This window comes from Anastrepha obliqua, chromosome 1, assembly GCF_027943255.1.
Source record: "Anastrepha obliqua isolate idAnaObli1 chromosome 1, idAnaObli1_1.0, whole genome shotgun sequence".
NCBI lineage: Eukaryota > Metazoa > Arthropoda > Insecta > Diptera > Tephritidae > Anastrepha > Anastrepha obliqua.
In genome coordinates this window covers 170,764,584-170,785,468 of record NC_072892.1, presented here as the reverse complement: position 1 = coordinate 170,785,468, position 20,885 = coordinate 170,764,584, and the positions used below count along the sequence as shown (strand labels likewise).

The 20,885-nt window shown below is 39.2% G+C and overlaps 1 protein-coding gene across 1 annotated transcript in view; it reads left to right on the top strand.

Moving 5' to 3' along the window:
* The window catches only part of LOC129238564 (limbic system-associated membrane protein-like), a 124,632-nt gene that overhangs the window by 71,373 nt on the left and 32,374 nt on the right, over positions 1-20,885 (top strand). Inside the window, exons 5-7 of the mRNA XM_054873629.1 lie at positions 2,728-2,878; positions 12,376-12,473; positions 17,542-17,663. Of these exons, the coding sequence (XP_054729604.1) occupies positions 2,728-2,878; positions 12,376-12,473; positions 17,542-17,663 (371 nt within the window). The remainder of the gene's footprint in view (positions 1-2,727; positions 2,879-12,375; positions 12,474-17,541; positions 17,664-20,885) is intronic.

Genomic DNA, 20,885 nt, shown 5'->3' with positions numbered 1-20,885 from the left:
ATACAGTGCTGTTTTCGGGAGCTATGCACACACAAACCTAAAGGCTCAGTAGATCGAATCACGCCTTTTCCGGTGCACAAATCGAAGTTCAACAAGTACCCTTCTGAAGTGGTCAGGCACCAAATTTTGTCAGAAAATGAAGTTCCAAATGGTTTTCCAAGCTCTCTTAAATTTTGTATTTACTAAATGATCTCTGGATCATTGCCCTTTGAATGCTTTATTATTCGCATCAATTTGTGTATTATCATTAAAAGAAAGGTACCGATGTATTTTTTCGAATCATCTCCGCGCCATTGAACCTGCCCCTAAATGGTTCTACACATCACTTTCTGTCTCCCAGTACATCCGAGTAGCTGGTACCAAAAATGCAAATAATAAATTTATCAGGTAATCAAGTGAAATTATGGTTGAGAATAGTCACCTTGTTGTACACATTTAGTATAAGGATGCCTAGATATGTGTACAATTCCTCAAAATTTAGGGTGAACGCTTCATCTCCTTTGCTTCAAGCGTATTTTATAGTCTGCGCTTGTATACATTTCATAAAATCGTCATCAGAAATTAGTTTAAAAAGCTGTAGTGGACTTAAATTGCTATTCAAAATATCTGCTATAATATCCGCAGTATGAACGCCTATTGCTGTGTTTGTGCCTTCTCTTGCTTTTAGTTCTATTTTGGACCACTTTCGACGAATTGTGGGTTTTTTCTTTTTCCTTTAAGTGGAAGTCAATGACCGCGAGGCTTTTGAATTGCTCACATCATTAAAAAACTGTACATTATCCACTTCTGAATTGCCAATTTTTATCGCATGGCCTTTTTAGAACCCCACGGCCTAAGTCGCCCAGTGTACCTTCATCGCCCTCATCTGCATGATCGCAATCGGATAACTCTTGTTCTTCAGGTGAAAATAAAGTCACATCGATTGAATTGGCATTTCTGATGTCGTCTATAATGTCTGCATTATCGTCCTCATTCAGATCTTCGAGCCATCCGCTTATCTCCTCAGTTGTTGCTTGTCTATAAAAAGGTATTATATAGATATGAATGCCCATAAAGCCAAACTGGGGTAGCGTTTACGTATGATAAAACATACGCAATGATTTACAAAAAGCTAAAACACATTTCGGGGTGAATTTTTCACTGCATTTTATATGTATTCGATGCCTCATGGTTTCAACTTTGACTTAATGCACGTATTTATGTATATAATAATGTTGCTTGGTTTTTTTTAAGATATAGAACTCACCTGCGTCGCATTATTCACTTTTCCGAAAAACACTACATGAATTGGCGCGAAAAATGTAAACAAAAGACCTTTAAATGACAACTAAAACACGTTTATTTTCAATTTACTCTTTTATCTCACTTGCCCTGTAAATATGAAAAGCTTTTATATAATAGTGGGTTTTTGGTGAATTTTTGAAAAAAGCTCTTTTTGCGTATGATATATCATACTTTGTCCTTAATGGGTTAAAGCGCTTGAGCCGAGCTTTTGAGGAAAAAATGACCACAGAAAGATGTGAGATACGACTTAGGAGGGTGATCAAGCAAGGAGTTTTGCAGGGTGGTGTCCTTTCTACCTGGCTGTTCAACTTCCGTATCTCGAAACTCCCCCAGCCACTAGTAGGAGTTTCCGAGCGGAGTGAACAAGGATATAAAAAAAAATGAGAAACAACGTGCAGTGCCCGGAAATGCAAACCGTAAACACCTTTTTAAAATAATGTCTTAAATTTTAAGATAAAACGGCGGAGGTATAATTTTCATTTGGATGGTTCGCAAGACATCTTTGCATAAATGAGCAACTCGATGAATGTTGGGTTTGGGGGGGGGGGGGGGGGGGGGGGGCAATTGCCTATGGTTTTTATGCATAGACCAGACACTCCACGTTGTACAGAAAATAGTCAAGCGGGGTTCTGGGATTGATACCGCCCTTCCAACGACGCAAAAAGTTTGTTACCTGCAGTATTGACGGAGGCTCATTCACAGTAAACGTAGTTCCTTAGTCGAAGCGCATGGATTTTTTGACAGATATTGTTGTTATTTTTGTTTTTATATACATATATATATACCGGGAATGCTGCAGGAGCGACAGTCTTTGACCGGACATAAGTCATGGTCGTTCCGTAGAGGTAGTACTCGTAGTCTGGTCAAATACTAATTTTTTGTAGATATTCTTTAGGAATTTTTTTGTTTAAGAAAATAAAATGCGATCGTTTTAATTTTATAGTATGTTATTATTGACATCAAAAAGTATACAAACAATTTTTTTTTATTAATATTTTTTGTAGTAGTCTTGGCACCAAAGTAACCGTCTTAAAAAAAAAAGATAGGTGGCTTATCAACAGGATTATGCTCTTCAGGACATCTGAAACGAAAAAGCTAAACTGATTATTATTCTGTAGGCTTGACATTCTGGAAGGTGTTACAATACTACCGTAGATTTATTTTAAACTTGAGTGAATATAAAATTCTTCAATATTCTTTATTCCCAATTCAGATAAATCTACGCAGTTATTGATCACCAAATATTTTAAATTTTATTTTCTGTGCTCTATTTTCATTATCTTACATCAGGTATTCTAATCCTTAGGCCTAAGTATTTTTACATGCTTTAAAAACTTCCCACATAATAAGCCTTGACTTAAATAAAGCACACACATAGAAAATTAATCTCAATGAATAAATAAAAAAATAAAAATCAATTTCTATTTGTTTGCACTTTCACAGAGTGGCGCTGGCAAATCATCGGCACGCATTGGCGACGGTCCAATTTTGACACTGGAGAAACTCGAGCGTCAACAGGCTGGAGTCTATCAATGCACCGCAGACAATGGAGTCGGTGATCCGGTTACAGTCGATATGCGGTTGGATGTTTTATGTAAGTAAAATATTAAAAAAAATCACCATACAGCCAAGCTATTTTGAAGTGGAAAATAAAAGAGAAATTAAGGCATAGATTTGGGACAAATTGTTGATATACGAATGTGCAAATGCATTAAAGTGGATAACAAAAATGGGATACTTTAAGTGCAACTATACAAAAAGCATTCAGAGATTCTAATAGTTTGCTTTGTAAGTAACTACCAATGCCAACTGAGATGATATTTCATTAAAATTTAATTCTATAGTCAGAAAGTACCGGGAATGTTTCAATAAAGAAAAACAGAGTTAAATTTCAGGCAAATTTATTTTATCTCCTTAAAAATGTGACCTCTCTGAGGCAACACACATGTGCCAACATTTAACCCAGTTCCCCATTCACCCCTGGTAGGCCGACGAAGCGATGGCCTTCTGCTCTTCGTCGCATTTTCTTTGATCTCCTCTATCGACTGAAATCTCCTTCCACGAAGTGGTAACTTCAACTTGGGAAACAAAAAGAAGGAGCACACGGGGCCATATCAGGTGAATACGGTGCTTGCACAATGGTATTTACTTGGTGTTTGATCAAACAATCCAGCACAATTTGGGCTCGGTGCGATGGCGCGTTATCATCATGCTAAATCGAAGAATTGTTTGCCCACATTTCGGGCCTTTTGCGATGTACAGCATCTCTTAAGTGCTTCAAAACGGATAAATAATATACCTTATTGACTGTCTGGCAAAATGGAAGGTACTCATGGTGCACTACGCCTTGGCAATCGAAGAAAACAGTCAGTCCGGTACTTTTTGATCATAGGGTTTATAGATTTCGGTATACAATAGAATTCGATCAAAGTGAGCCATCTTATCTTTTGAACAGATGGAACATGAGCGACAACGAACGCTGAGAAAGCGAATTGGTTTGCACCCACATCTCTCTAAAGCTTTGTTCTGAACCAAGATGAAGCACCTCCTAATATCCTACTTCAGATAAAACTCATCAAACTCTTCGGTAAAACTCATCAAACGGAAGGAAGTGCGCAAGAAAATAAATAAAAGCTGCTTTACTCCAGTTAAAATCAAAAAATCGCTTGGCTACGATTTAATAACAGCAAAACTCATAAGAGAATTACCAAAAGCTGCAAAAATATTTCTCACCCAACTCTTCAATGCTCACTGATGCTGAAAGGATTTGTCTCAACTCAGTGGAAAGTTGCTCAAATAATCATGATTTTAAGGCCTGGCCCAAATAATCCCAAATCATACCGCCCGATAAGTTTACTGCCGCTTAGCACCCAACCAATGGAAATTTTATTTCTTAAAAGATTGCCCCTGGAATTCATCCAATTAATTGTTTATTTCCAAACATCAATTTGGTTTCCACTCCAAGCGCACCGTCTCGTCGAAAATGCAAATAATGCGTTCGAACATAAAGAATTTTACACAGCAGCTTTTCGTGACATATCTCAAGCTTTTGACAGAGCATGGCAGGCGCCTTCTTTACAAAGTAAAAAATGTATCCCATTAAATTTCTATAGTTCCATTAACTATGTCTTGGTTGGTTGGTTGGTTAGAGTGGTGATTCTTCCAGAATCCACGCACCATTTTGTGGCCACATCCTCGTTACCAACTTGTTTAACAGTTATTTACATCAAGACTATATTTAGTCTGTGCGGTTTAGGAACCATACTAGGTTGTTGACATCTGAGCAAGACAGCTGTTCCAGATTCTCGAACAGCAGTTTGCCCAGGGTTAACATTCTGTCCTTCCATAGGGCAGGGCATTCGCAGAGGAAATGGCAGATTGTTTCCTTTTTCTCCGGTTGTTTACAACTGTGACAGTATCTATTGTGAGTCTCTTAGTACCGATGCATCAAGCGCTGCTCTCATTGCGTGGTTTGCGAAATTTGAAAGTCGCCTAGAATCACAAAAGTAGAGCATCATTGAAGAGCTAACATTACGATTATGAGAATCGGAAGAGCGAGTAATGGAGCGATTCAGTGGGTTGTCAGTGGATGTTATGAACTTGAAGTCGGTAGTTAAGCACATGGAAGAGCAGGTAAAAAAACTGAACTTAAATGTGCTAAAGTTCTATAGACAAATTGCGCAGCGAGGTATATGCACTTACTGAACAACTAAATGAATATGAAAACAACGCAATATCATCAGATGTGATTGTTAGTGGGTTGCCTACAAGAAAAGATGAGGACATTCTAAATGATTTCTCCAAGCTGTGCCAAGCGCTTCAAGAAAAACTAGCGCCTGTACGTTCTGCTTTCCGGTTACGACCAAACAATACAAGCGTAGCTTTTATTATAAACAAATTGAGCACTGCTGCAGATCGCTCTCAACTGCTCAAAGCTGTAGCAAAATTCTGCAAAGATAAGAGACAAGCACTTTCTCTTAGTGATGGCGGCGTCAGTATTAAAGGAAAGCTATTCATCCACGAATGTCTCACGAGAAAAAACCGTGAAAAACTATAAAAAGCAAAAGCGTCTAACGTCAGTTTTCTCAGTACGTAGGCAAGTGTTTGCTAAAGGTCGACCCCAAACTGATGCTGTAATAGTAACTGAAAAATTTTGGCTGCTTGGCCTTCCACAGACCAAAAGCCAGTTATGACTGCCTTTAGTCTACAGGCGTGCTGTGATTTCATGTTTATCAATGTCGACGATTGCTTGAGGTTGTAGGTGGGCCATAACGTTCTGCTGATTTTGCATTTCGTCTGGTCCCTCTATCTACAATCTGCGATTCGAAGGTATTTTAGGTAAATTGCATTCTTGACTGCACCTAATAGTGTGAATACCGGTACTGCGAGAGCGTTACTCATGGCAGATACCCCACTGGTCAGTTCATCTGCTTTTTCGTTACCTGCTACGTTGCGGTGTCCCGGGACCCAAATTAAGGTTACTTTAAGGTTTTCACTCACTTTAGAGGTTGTAGTAGCCGAACCCAGTGCCTGGATTGCAGCTTGGCTATCCGAAAGGCTAGTGATATTGCCCTTAAAAGAGGGATCTGCGATTAGTAGCCTACAAGCTTCCCCAATTGCCAGTACTTCCGCCTGGAAGACACTGCAGGCATTGGGGAGGCGCAGAGATTTTTCAATTTTAAGTCTATGAGAATATATACCAGCTCCAACACCACTATCCATGTTAGAGCCATCCGCCTAGACTGTAGTGTCGGAATTGCTTAGTAAAAGTTCCTTACTCCATTTCTCTCTACATGGAAAGAGAGTGGCGAAGTTCCTATTGGAAAAGTTCCCTTGGCACAAAGTTATCAGGTATACTGAGTTTGTCACAATAATAGACTGGTATGGCATTAAGTTGTTTCCCTCCAGGTATCCGCTTCTTTTAACCTAAATATACTCGTTGTAGCCGTCTTCTTGATATGAGGATCTACCGAAATTATATGAGTCAGTCATAAAGGGCCTCACTAGGACATGATCTAATTTCACCGACCATAATTGCACAGACTAATCTTTGTATTCTGCTAGGTAGCTTGATATTTTAATCTCTTCCAAGAACTTTCCACTAAACTACAGATCCGTATGATAATATTTATATGTCGTATAACCACCTTCTGCAACCATAAAGTATACTTAAGTTGAAGGTCTCATCTTCTTCCAAGCTTCCTTTTGCAGGCATACATAGCAATTTCTACTTTCTTTATCCTTTCTTCAATGTTCAGTATCCAGCTTTGTTCGGAGTCCAGAATTGCCATTGCTCATTATCATCATAAATTCCTAGACTCCCAGTGTGGAACATAGGGCCACTTAGTAATACTTTGTGCTGGATAAAATTTGCAGAGCTTCTCCATAATTAGTGGTAGGGCGAAATTGGGTTCCTTTTATGTAGTGGTGAAAATCATGAGTTCTCTTTTATGCGGGTTCAAACTTAAGCAACAGCTTGTAGCCCAAGAGTCGAGCTCATCTAGCGCACTTTGGATGAAGCCACTTTTTGTTTTAAGGCACAGCGCTGATGCCATTACCGCCACATCATCAGCATACGCACCCACTTTTACCCCAGCTCTCAATTCAATAAAAATATGCGTCAGCAAAAACGTGGACTCTTGTTGCATTTTGCGGTTATAAATTTTATGCGCAAGCGGTATACGACAAGTCGACTCGCTGAGCTCAATACTCTTCAATACAATAATGGACCAAATAATAAAAGAAGTCACGCCATTAGCTGGGTATCGTCTTAATAATATGAGCATACCAATTTTATGTTATGCAGATGATGCCATATTAATTGCGGACTTTGAAGACAATCTGCAAAGATTACTACATAAGTTTGTAGTTACAGCCAAACAGATTAAGATGGAGGTCTCCAGAGAAAAAACAAAAAGTTTAGTAGTTGCCAAGAATGCGATCAGATGCAAACTTGAAATAGAAAGGACGATGATAGAGCAAGTTATGAAATTTAAATACCTGGGGATAGAAATATCCAGTAAGCGCGACATTATTAAGGAAGTCAGAGAGAGATGTATGCAGGCGCACGCATTGCAGGTTGCATTAGGGATGTTGTATGGTGGAACAAATATATGACCACAGAAAGCAAGACTCTCATATACAAGACTGTACTATGGAGCCGAAGCACGAGCTGAAAACGCAAAAACAAAACAACTACTGTGTACAGCTGAAATGCAAGTTCTACGATCCATCGTAGGAAAAACACGTCTTGACTGCATTAGAAACGAGGCGTTAAGAACAAGAACACGAGCTTGGAATGATCACGTTTCTAGAGCTAGTGACGACAGAATTATCCGAATAGCGAGGGACTATATACCATGTGGAAAGCGCGGACCTGGAAGACCATCAAAGAGATGGCGCGAAAGCTGAATTTCGACATCAGCGGAAGGACAATAACATTTCGTCATTTTGAATTTTAATAATACTTTGTAATTTATAATAGGTCTATCGATAAGTTCGTGCGGTTTTACAACAGATGGCGTAACTTGATTATTATTCCATCGATCCACATTTCCAAACATTCATTGGAGAGCTACTGTCGTAAGGCACAAACGTCAGTATAAGTTTTTTATTTGAAGCGTAAACAACAATATTTTTACCACACTTGAAAATGTCGAATTCGTGCCAAATAATGTGTTTTTGCGGGGAATTCTTCTTCATTATTTTAATATGAAGAAAAAAGCAGCCGAAAGTCATCGTATCTTGGTGGAAGTTTATGGTGAGCATGCTCTAGTTGAGCGAACGTGCCAGAAATGGTTTGCACGCTTTAAAAGTGGTGATTTTGGCTTGGAAGACGAAGAACGCGAGGGTGCGCCGCCAAAGTTCATGGATACCGAATTGGAGGAATTGCTCGATCAAGATCCGGCTCAAACGCAAGAAGAGGTTGCAAAAACTTTGGGAGTTGATCAATCAACCATTTCCAAACGTTTAAAAGCCATGGGAATGATCCGAAAGGTAGGCCATTGGGTGCCGTATGAATTGAAGCCAAGAGACGTTGAACGCCGTTTTATGGCATGCGAACAACTGCTTCAACGGCACAAAAGAAAGGGTTTTTTGCATCGAATTGTGACTGGCGATGAAAAGTGGGTCCATTACGACAATCCAAAACGTCGGGCAACGTATGGATACCCTGGCCATGCTTCAACATCGACGTCGGCGCAGAATATTCATGGCCTGAAGGTTATGCTGTGTATCTGGTGGGACCAGCTGGGTGTTGTGTATTATGAGCTACTGAAACCGAATGAAACGATTACGGGGGATGTCTACCGACGACAATTGATGCGTTTGAGCCGAGCACTGCGAGAAAAACGGCCGCAATACGCCGATAGACACGACAAAGTTATTTTGCAACATGACAATGCTCGGCCACATGTTGCACAAGTGGTCAAAACATACTTAGAAACGCTCAAATGGGATGTCCTACCCCACCCGCCGTATAGTCCAGACCTTGCGCCATCCGATTACTATCTCTTCCGATCGATGCAACATGGCCTGGCTGACCAGCACTTCCGTAATTACGATGAAGTCAAAAAATGGATCGATTCGTGGATTGCGGCAAAACCGACCGAATTTTTCACAAAGGGAATCCGTGAATTGCCAGAAAGATGGGAAAAAGTAGTAGTAAGCGATGGACAATACTTTGAATATTAAATTTGTAACCATTTTACGTCAATAAAGTTTCAAATTTCGAAAAAAAACCGCACGAACTTAAACATAGTCCTATTAACTATGTAATTATGTGAATAAAAACGGGTGAAAACCTATAATAAAAGAATAAGAAGAAGAAATTTTATAAGAAGCATTTACCCTTCGGTATTCTTTTGGCGGCCGCCGTAGCCGAATGGGTTGGTGCGTGATTACCATTCGGAATTCACAGAGAGAACGTCGGTTCGAATCTCGGTGAAACACCAAAATGAAGAAATAAATAAAAAAAATAAATAAAATAAATAATTGGCGCGTACATTTCTGTTAGGTGTTTGGCCGAGCTCCTCCTCCTATTTGTGGTGTGCGTCTTGATATTGTTCCACAAATGGAGGGACCTACAGTTTCAAGCCGACTCCGAACGGCAGATATTTTTATGAGGAGCTTTTTCATGGCAGAAATACACTCGGAGGTTTGCCATTGCCTGCCGAGGGGCGACCGCTATTAGAAAAATGTTTTTATTAATTTTGCTTTCACCGAGATTCGAACCAACGACCTCTCAGTGAATTCCAAATGGTGATCACGCAGCAACCCATTCAGCTACGGCGGCCGCCAAAATGAAGAAATAGTTTTTTTCTAATAGTGGGCGCCCCTCGGTAGGCAATGGCAAACCTCCGAGTGTATTTCTGCCGCGAAAAAGCTCCTCATAAAAATATCTGCCGTTCGGAGTCGGCTTGAAACTGTAGGTCCCTCCATTTGTGGAACAACATCAAGCCGCACACCACAAATAGGAGGAGGAGCTCGCCCAAACACCCGAAAAGGGTGTACGCGCCAATTATATATATATTCTTTGGGCAAATATTGCATATTCACTAGTTTTTCAATGTGGATAAAAAAAGTTCGAAGTGCAAAAATAAAAGTGAAAATAAAATGTTCGAATTAGTAGCATTTTAGAAACTCTTTTGAATTTCTCGCCATCCATAAAGCGCAAGTTTGTCTCAAAATGCACAATTACCCACATTTTCGATACGTTTTTTCCTCCGGTAAATTCACTTCATGCATTTTGTTACTCATACGCCCCGTACGAGCAGCGTTGTAGTAAAGCTCTTACGCCACTCGTAGCCGTCCAATTTCCTTCATAAATGTGCTTGTAACTGAATTCTTAACAAGCGCAGCAGCTACTAACTTTTTTTGAAACTAAATTACACAGCAGCAATGCATATTTACAACAACAATATTCCATAATATACTGACAAAAAAAGGGGAAAAAATGTCATACTCTTCTCCACACCGCCAAATCCGCCGCCACAATTCGATTTAGTTATGTTCTCAGTCGATTTGCTGTCTTCGTGCTTTACTTGCAGGCATTTCGCCATTTATCATGCACGCGTTGAAATCTTCAATAATCCGCTTTTTCCGCTTTGTCTACATTTGTACCCACATAGAGAATTGTGTCTATGTACCCCTACAACTTTCGAGAATGATTATGCGCTTCAAAAGATAAATTTACAAATAAATGAAAGGCGAAAAATATGCATGAAAGAAGAGGAGCAGCGAACATACATACACACACATATGTATGCGTGTGTGTGTGTGGAAGCAAGCGCAGCACCAACACTTGAGCAGCTAGCGAAATTTCTTTCAAGAATATGTTTCAAAGTCGCTGATAAAAGTGTTGAGTGCGTGTGAAAAAGTAGCGAACAATTTTAAGTGGCAGCATTGCGCGATATGCAAATAACTTCAAGACGGCAAAAAAGATAACCAAACAACACACGAACGCACGCAAATGCAGAAAGGCCAACAAGTCGTAAACGAACCGTATGATGACAACAAAAACTGCGCACAAAAAGTAGCAGCCAAAACTTGCATTGTGTGTGTACACATGTGCGTGTGTGTATGCGTCTTAGTATATGTGCACCTTAACATCCCCCTTAAGCCCACCTCTGCTATCGCTTACGTTCCTGCACTCACTTCATTCCGGCGAACAATTCGTTACGCTGCATGCCTCATTCAAATTGAAAAGTGGAAACTTATATTTGATAAATCAGTTGGAAATTGCATGAATTTTCACATGCGAGCAATGCGCATTTTTCTTCATAATGCTGCGTTTCTTCTGGCAATAAACCTATTTCGTTTTTGTTTTTTTTTTGTGTTTTTTGTTCTTCGTTCTTGCGCTCTAAAGGGTGGTTAAGTTTCAAGGGCCGGTGTTGATTTTAAATAAAATACAATTTGTTTTAAGGAATTATTATCATTTCTCTTAATTTTAATAATATTGGTCTGGCTCAATTACGCATAGAACAAAATATCAACCAAATGGCCTCGACGGCACACCTCCATCCGATGCTCCAAATTTTCGATGACGCTGAGGCATAATTGAGGTTCTATGCCGTTAATGTACCGAATTATCTCATCCTTTAGCTCTTGAATTGGTGCTGGCTTATCGACGAACACCTTTTCTTTCAAATGACCCCGAAAGAAAGAAGTCCAACGGTGTCAAATCACATGATCTTGGCGGCCAATTGACATCGCCGCGACGTGAGATTATTCGGCCATCAAATTTTTCGCGCAAAAGAACCATTGTTTCGTTAGCCGTGTAACAAGTGGCATCATCCTGTTGAAACCACATATCGTCCACATCCATATCTTCCAATTGGGGCCACAAAAAGTTCGTTATCATCTCACGATAGTGAACACTATTCACAGTAACTGCCTGACCGGTCTCATTTTAGAAAAAATACGGCCCAAAGATGCCGCCGGCCCATAAACCGCACCAAACAGTCACTCTTTGTGGGTGCATTCGTATTTCGGCAATTACTCTTGGATTATCATTCGCCCAAATGCGGCAATTCTGCTTATTGACGAATCTACTGAGGTGAATAATAAGCCTGAATAACTTTAACGCGTTGCTCGATTGTAACTATATCTTTCCTTGGTTGAAATTGAATTAGTCTGAAATTGAAAAATGTCAAATGTAGTGTAGAAAAAAACTTGACGTTTTGTGTGGTTCACATTCAACATCGGCCCTTAAAATTTAGCCACCCTTTATTATAGCAGCAATGCAGGGAAAGTGCGAGTGCGCAAGAAAATGAATATGCTCATAAAGATATTTTTGCGTTGGAAAACAAGTTCGCATTTTTCATCAACTCTTCGCTGCAATTTCTACACGTAACGAGTCCCTCAAGTGCAGATAAATGATACTGTTGCTTTTTTTTTTGTGTGCTTTTCTTTTATGGATCATTGCATTGTAGAGACGTGCTATTCACTTGGTTTGGACGTATGCGAAATATTTCAGCAATTGTGGAATTCCTTTATTGCAGAGTCAATTAAATAGTTTTTTCCTTTTTTTGTATGTAATAACTGTAACCGTACATATGTGATTTATTCGCTTTTCTACCGTTTGATATGCAGATCCGCCAGACATACAAGTGGAAAAGTCATGGATACATTCGGGTGAAGGCTTTGAGGCTAAGCTGGTGTGCATAGTCTTCGCTGATCCAGTGGGCACGGTAAGTTGATTAACTAAAAAAAGGATACATTTAGTTCACTTATAAGTATTTGTTCATAGGTATACAAGTCTAGCAATAAATAGAATGCACGTGTTGAGTTGATTAGAATTTTGAAAAAAAAAAAATTTTTTTACTTTAATTTAAATGGTGACATGAAACCCCATAAAATTCCAGAATATTCCACTTTTTTTATTTTTTTTTTTTTATCATAAAACTGTACTCTTCTGTGCCGTTATTACGGCACCTTCTTTTTGCTTGTACCGTTACTACGGTAGTTTCCTTACTCAGTGACACATTTTACACTCTTGGCTTATTTTAATTTTACTCGATAAGTCTATGCGACCCTCTTATCGAAGAGCCATTTTGATACTGGATTTTTTTTTTGTTTAAATAGCTTACAAATCACAAACTCAAAAGATAAAGTTGAGATGAAAGTTTGAGTTTCCGCACAGCACATCTCAGTCTGATGAAAATTGGAAGCATTTTTCTCAAAACTTAATTTTTTCCTGACAGCTCTTGACTCATACCCAAAACAAATTTGACCAGAGCAACATTTTCCTCGAACTTAAAACTAACAAAGAAATTCTTACGAATATATCCAAAAACTTTTCATCATATTTTATTTTTTTATTTTTTTAATTCTAATTTTTTATTTTTTTTTACCTTCACCGCACTATGGAAAATAGTAGAACAACGGCATATCAAAAATGATTTTTACAAATGTTGCTATTGTCATCTTTTTTATTTTTTTCCCATAGTTGAAGGATCGAATTAACCTATCGTAAAAAAAATATTAATAAATTATTTCAAAATGATTTTTTATCGTTCGGCAATCTTTGTTATTTTTTAAAACGTCCTGGGGAAGCCACTTCACCTTACTACATTTAAAGTGATTTTAAGGTCATACTTTGTAGGAGTATAAATAAAGTGTTATATAATATATTTTCGGAAAGCTTACTTTTTTCAGATTATTAAAAAAATAACATGTCTTCAAATTTGTTTTAAAATTAGTACAAAAAACAGTTTCAAATAACATAAGTTGAAAAAAAGAAGATTTTTTAAGTGTATCAAAACTTTCAGCAGTTACCCACGCCTCACCACGTTTAAAATTTAAGTGGGATTTGTAACTTTTTTGTTAATAAGAAACATTTTTAAAAATTGGCTGCGGATTTTTGCGATTTTCAAAGTTACTGATAAAAATATAAAAAATCAAAACATCATTGGATTCCGAATATTCTGTTTTTTACCGAAAGACAATACACCGGTTTCTGGTAAACATGGAAGACCGTGCTTACCCTATACAGACTCATCAGAATCCAGCAAGAAAAGAAAAAAAAAAGTTACTCCATGAATACGGATTTGAACACATTTACAATGCTTATCTTCAGGGACTACGTTCGATAGAAGAAGAAACAGAAGCAAATCTTGTGGAAAAAACAAGAGCAGCAGACCGTAAAAATAAGACCTTATACTTGGATCTAATAGAAAAATCAGAACAGAAACCCATTCTAACGGGTGAAGAAGCATTAAGTGTTTTAATTGATTTAAATTTAACAAAAGCCCAATATCAATACCTAAGAAATTTAACTAACGAACGACACTCTTTTCTATTTCCACCATATTACAAAGTGCAAGCAATTAAACAAACCTGCTATCCGCCAGTGTCATCAGTAGATGTAACAAACACAAGTGCAAAAATAGTGAAGCTCCAAGATTTATTGGATCACACTGTGGCTAGAATTTTGAGAATAGATTCCGTCTTTAAAGATTAGTTTAACATCTAGTTCTGTACAGTAAATGGGGATGTGATGATTCATCTGGGCAAAGCCAGTATAAACAAAAACTTCCAGAAGAGTATGCAAGTATGAAAAAAAAACACTATGTATTATTATAATTCGTGCTCACTTGAGCGTCGGGCATGTATTTGTTCTCCGCCCCCTAATGCTGTCTCTATTGCTGATAAAAACTTGGAGCATAGTGACAAATGAAGCGACAAATCCAATAGTCAACATATAACATAAAACATTGAATGCTCTTCGCTTCAAAAATGGGCAAATACTTACTGCGGCAAATGCTCTGAGTAGTGTTAATTCTCATTTCTCTCGAAAGTGTGATAGCTTGTTTGTTGAGATTCGCTCTCTATGCGTAATAAACATTGATAATAATGCTGTCTTCTCTTCGTTAACTTCAGAACTTATCATACAAGTCAATGCAATGTTGTTGTTAACTATGCAAATAAAACTAATCCCATTGAACTAATAAAAAATAAATAGCACGTATTTGACTGCAAAAACGAAATATTAAGTCTCTAAAAGCAAAGTCGGCAGCAAAGGCAGCACTGCAATAACTGAACAGCCTTCTTGGTGAATTTGTCTCCATCTTCGCCTATCAGCGTATCGCCTAATGAGAAAGAATTCCGCGGCATTCACTGTGTTGAGTTCTAGTGCTCAGTACTTCAATAATGCAGTGCGAGCGAAGTCTACGTCAACGTCGACGTCGGAGGTAGCTGCTGCTGCGCTTAAAAATACAGCTAATACTCTTGTTAGTAATGTTGGGTGTGCAAAAAATGTTGGACTTTCTGCTGTAGGTTATTCCTCGACTGTTTCGTATGCTGACGTTCCTGCCTCTGCTGGTTTGAACTCTGCCATGAATAATGAGAGAGAATGAGATTAAACTAAACAAAACTCGTAAAGCAGAGTATGCAAACAGATAGGTAATGGAATGCCATACTCCGCAAGAGCATCGAAAAATAGCGTTGTTTCTTTTGATCGGAAATCGGTCGGCGATATTGGCGCAGCGTAAATAAGGACATTGATTTCCTAATCTGGTTACGCTAACTAGGTTAACTTTCCGATTCTTAGCTGCTCGACTTGAACAAGCTGAATCCGCATGAGATCTTATAGCACATGGCTGTCACCGGACTGTTCACGCGGGCGAGAATATCGTAGCTGTGGCTGCCGATGTTGCTGAGAATGTAGAAACACAAACCAGATCCCAGGCTTCGCAATTGAGCATCACCAAGTCAGACCGACAACGAACTTTACTAAAAGACTTAGATGTGTTACCATACAAGGTGAAAATATGTAGTCATCTATGGGTTTGCTAACAAAAACGTACAGGGTTGCCCATACTCGACGGACCCATTTGGCAACCCTGTATCTTTTAACAGAGACGTCAGATCGCTTAATGACATACCACGTTGGAAGCGTCAGTCCAAGCAGATTTTTACGATGGAACAGTACACGCCACGCGAGCGCTCCCAAATTGTTGAAATTTACATTCAAAAAAAGAAGTCAATTGTGAAAACTCAACGTGCGTATAAAAAATTAAATAATGTGAAAAGTTCGCCTTCAAAGAACACCAATAAACATTTGTAAGAAAGGTTTTCGACTCTTGATGCTCTTTCTAATCCAAAGAAGCTTAATCAAAACCGACCAAGGCGATCGGATGAGAATATTGCTCTTGTACGGGCCAGTGTTGAGACGTCGCCAAGGACATCCCAAAATCGCCGTTCTCAGCAGTTGGGCATTGCTCGGACCACTTTACAACGAATTATCCGCATTGATTTGCATTTATTCCCGTATAAGATTCAATTGACGCAAAGATTGTTGCCTGCGGACAAGCCTCGTCGATTGGAATGGGTCCAAAGAATCATCGAAATGGCTGAAGATGACGAGCAATTTTGGAACAAATTCATCATGTCCGATGAGGCTTATTTCTTATTACGCCACTGAAAATCCTTACGAAATTCAAGAGGTACCTCTTTACGTCACGGTTTGGTGCGGCGTTAGTGCGAAAACGATTATTGGGCCGTTTTTCTTCGAAAATGAAGAAAGCGTATGAGGCAGTTCTGGTTTCAACAAGACGGCGCTCCACCACACACAGCTCGTACCACAATCGATTTTTTGAAGAAATTATTTCCTTGTCGTTTGATGTCGAAAAATGACGATTTTTACTGACCACCGCGTTCGCCCGATTTAACGCCACCTGACTGCTTCTTGTGGGGATATTTAAAATCAAAAGTTTATATTAATAAGCCAAAGACCATAGAAGAGCTCAAGAACAACTTCCGTGAGGAAATAGCCGCTATTCCAGCCGAAATGTTAGGCTAAAATCATGGAAAATGCTGCAAAACGGGCACAATACGCCGTACAGGCTCAAGGCGTTAATTTGAGAGATATCATATAGAAGAAGTGATGTCAACAAATCTACTTGAACTAAACAAAATGTTTTGTTCTTTGATTTAAAAAAAAAACACATCGGTCCGTCGAATATGGGCAACCCAGTATTTTCAATTAATGCAGACATTTTTATTACAATACTGGTGCAAAAAATTTGTGTATCCAGCGCGGCATATGATGTTCTTTCTTTCTTGTTATTTTTCTCTGTATCACAAATTACACTACTTTACAGCGAAAAAAGCCCAATCAGTCCATTCAACTCCTAGGTAAAATCAGTCACTGCGCTCGAAATGCTATGTTTTTTTTTTCAATATGTAAATATCTTGAAAACCTTACATTTTTATGAAATTCGAAGTATCAGAGAATGATAGAAAATTTAATTACATTCATTTGGCCGCGATTTTGGCCGTTGTTTTCGTTTTATTTGGGGTGGATATTTACGTGACGGCTCCTAAACCCATCACACAACCAACAAGAGTTGAGGGGAATGGTTACTTCGCTTTCTTACATTAGCTCGCTCTAGAAGAGGTGCTCGAAGGCTTCCTAGAAGATACTTGGGCTAAGCTCGAAAATGTTGAGCGCTTTGACCATATCGTCTATCGTAAGGGAGACTCGTACTGGCCACTCCCAAGTAAACGCCGATAAGGGACTCGCCACTTGTGTGGACTTCTACTTATAGAAACCTCCTCCTTGCAAACCAGTGTTATTAAACCATATTTTTTTCATTTCGCTAAATTTTTGTTCAAATCTGTTCAGTTTGTACGAGAGTGTATCCATGAATGCGTGTTGGTATATCTGTGTATGCGTTTTTTTTATTACTTTTTGCTATGCATTGCTTTCATGTTTTTGAACTGTTTCGTTTTCTCTCACTTTTTCGTTCGCTGCAGGTGTCCTGGTACCAAAACTCATTTCCGATACAAACGACCGATAGGCGAATTATGTCAACAAGAGGAAATCGACACACGCTGACCATACGGCACATACAGCAGGAGGACTTTGGCAACTATAGGTGAGTGATGATGGATATACAAAAACACAAACAGGCGAAAAAAGAAAACTTGTTAAAAAAACACAAAAATAAAAATAAAAAAAGCAATACAGAAATTTAAAAATTATCTAACGCAGTATAAGAAAATATAGCACAAAAGGTGTTTGTTTTAGAGGCGGAGTATCGTTTTATATGTGCGCTGATTTCATAATACTCAATTGTTTGTAGGCAGGAATGATAGCTTGCAAGATTGCACCTTCTCAAGGGCTGTGACGTTAGCGCAGAAGATAAACAAATGAAAAGAAAAGGAGGAGTGAGGTAAAGTGAGTGGAAAGTCAAGATCATAAAATGAAAGAATAGTAAGAGTCAAAAATTACAGATTAATAAGAGAGGGATGAGATAAATGACGGACTTTGCGAGGGGCCTATTTATACAAATATTCAAAATTTGTCCGTTGTCGAACAGGTGGAGGGGAGGGGAGAAGGAGAAGGGAACCAGACAGGTGGAAAAAAAGGAAGAAACGGCTTTGCATTATACATAGAATGACGACCAAGAGTGGCGATTTATGTGCGTATTAACCGCTTCAAGCTACTGATGAATTTGAACAGATTTATGATATTTAAACCTACCATATCCGCTGGTGTAACGAAAAAGTAGGAGTTCAGATGTGTAAACCTGTGCCCGACGAGAACAGGGCAACTGAAAAAAAGGAACTTCTGCCGAAAGGGCTTGAAGCAATTATAAAGCTCACCGCGTCGACACCTAGCGGACAATATCCCGTAAGGATACCTATTAAATTCGAGAGTTGCGGCTTTGTTAGCCTTAGAAATTGTCTCCCAATTTACGAGGCCGATCCGTCTCGCGACTTTGCACGTCTGCGTACTATCTCAGCGCTCACTGAGTTGTTACGAGGCCTATCTTTCAAGAAGCAGACCATAGACTCTTAAGCGAACCTCAATCCTCCCATTTTGCGATGCAACCGTCTTCGAGGTCCGCTGTCTAGCCAGCTCATCAGCCTCCTCATCCAAATGAGCCTCATATCGAAGTATACGAAGGCAATCGAGAGAGAACTCAGACATTTCCCGACTAATTTCGAATGAACGAACAACGAGTCCAAGGTTCTAATTACCGCTTGGCTGTCGGAGTAGATATTTATTATACATCCCTTACAGTAATTACCGAAGTGAGCAACCAATACACTGCCTCCTTAATTGCGGCTACCTCCACTTGGAAAACACTATAGTGGTGCGGAAGCCTAAATTTGGGTTTGATGGGGAGCTCCTCACAGAATACGCCCCCACCAATTCTTCCGTCCAACTTCGAGCCATTCGAAAACATGTTTGCCATGCGCTGCCTCCAAATGTTACGCCACGCTCATTTCCCCCTTGAGTGCGGAATGAATGGAAAAAGTGATGAAATAAATCATGCATGTACACATTTTCACTTAAAGATGTGTATACTTTCTGTACTGACGTCAGTCAATGGCTAAATTTACCAAGAACAAAGGAACGGTGTATGGAAGGCGCCACTTTTTACTTCCTTCTCTATTATCTACAATCTGGCTTTGCGGTTACATTGGCTGAGAAAGTTCTCACGATTAGACTCACGATAGAAGAAAGTTTGCAAATTATTCTAATTTATTTCAAAAAATATGATTCAATTCGCAATAGTGTGAACCACAAGCCATTGTTAAAATATCTTTACACACAGAAGAAATGAGTTGTAAGGGCCGATGGAATCACTGATCATCTCGTTAGTGAGTTTTGACTGTTTTAGATTACTTTCGCTAAGGATTCTTAGCACAAAACGGCTTCCAAATCATCGACTGCATCAAGCTTCACCGTCTTAAGAGGGCTGGGCATGTTCTGAGGATGGACCCAAGCGAAATTGCAAAAGAGATCTGGAATAGTAAGCTATATGTGCGTTATAAGAGGGATCGCCCAAGGAAAACCTGGATTGATACAGTTAATGAGGACGCCAAGATCTTTAGACTGAAAAACTGTAGGATGACTGCAGAGGATCGAGATACTTGGTCGAGGTTATTGAGGAAGGCCAAAGTTCAACCGAGACCGACACGCCAACAATGCTGATGATGATTGAACAGTTCGACGCCAAGACCTTTGCGCTTTAAAACTGGAGGATGACTGCAGCGGATCGAGATACTTGGTCGAAATTATTGAGGGAGGCCAAGAATCAATCCGGACCGTCACGCCAACAATGCTGATGATGATTGAGCAGGTCGACGATGATAATTGAGCAGTTCGACGCCAAGATCTTGGACTGAAAAACTGGAGGATGACTGCAGAGGATCGAGATACTTGGTCGAAGTTATTGAGGGTGGCCAAGGATCAATCCGGACCGTCATGCCAACAATGCTGATGACGATTGAACAGTTCGAAGGCAACATTTGTTGGGTTTTGGTCTAAATATAACCAGAGTTACTGCGAAAAGTGTGACAACATGGGATCTCCAGATTAAGCCATTAACACGGGAGTGGCGGCGCCCAGTCGCCAGATATTATATTATCTGTAAAACAAAGTGATTTGTCAAAAAAGCCAATTTCATCGATTTTAAAAACATTTTTCTATATTTTTTATTTTTTCATATGTGCTTATCTGCCTCTAAAACGACACCCTTTTTAAAATTAAGCACTTTACGTGAAAAAAACCAAAAAAAGAAAAAAAATCTCAAAACCTTAGCAAGTAAAGCAAACAGCATTAAATAGTGAGTAAGACAAAGCAGAGCCAGCGATATCTGATAGATTTGAGAATGGCAAGAATGGAGAGTGCGGAGTGTACATCAAAGGCCAAAGCAGAATATAGGAAATGTGCGCATTATCCGTCGGCAACAGAAACGCATCACTGACTTTCTGCCTTCCACTGTATCATTTTCTACTCATCTCCAGCCCATTCTACCTGCTTATTTGCTTGTTACCGCTTACGGCGCTGATTTACTCAATTGAGTTAGTAGAGTACTTTTTGAATTCACCTGTTTTTTGTATTTTTTTTTTTTTTTTGCGTTCTCTAAACTGGACGACAAAGTTTTTGAAGTCAAATCATGAACACTGTCACATTACTTTCCATCTACTTTGTATGCACCCACACACACGCACACACACGAGCGCATGCACTGTCAGCCAGCATAAGCCAACAATCTCGGCAGGTGATACAATCACCGCCATGCATGTGTGGGCAAGCAACTTTTTCCCATCAATGTCAAACTGTCTGCCTCAAAAGCATATTA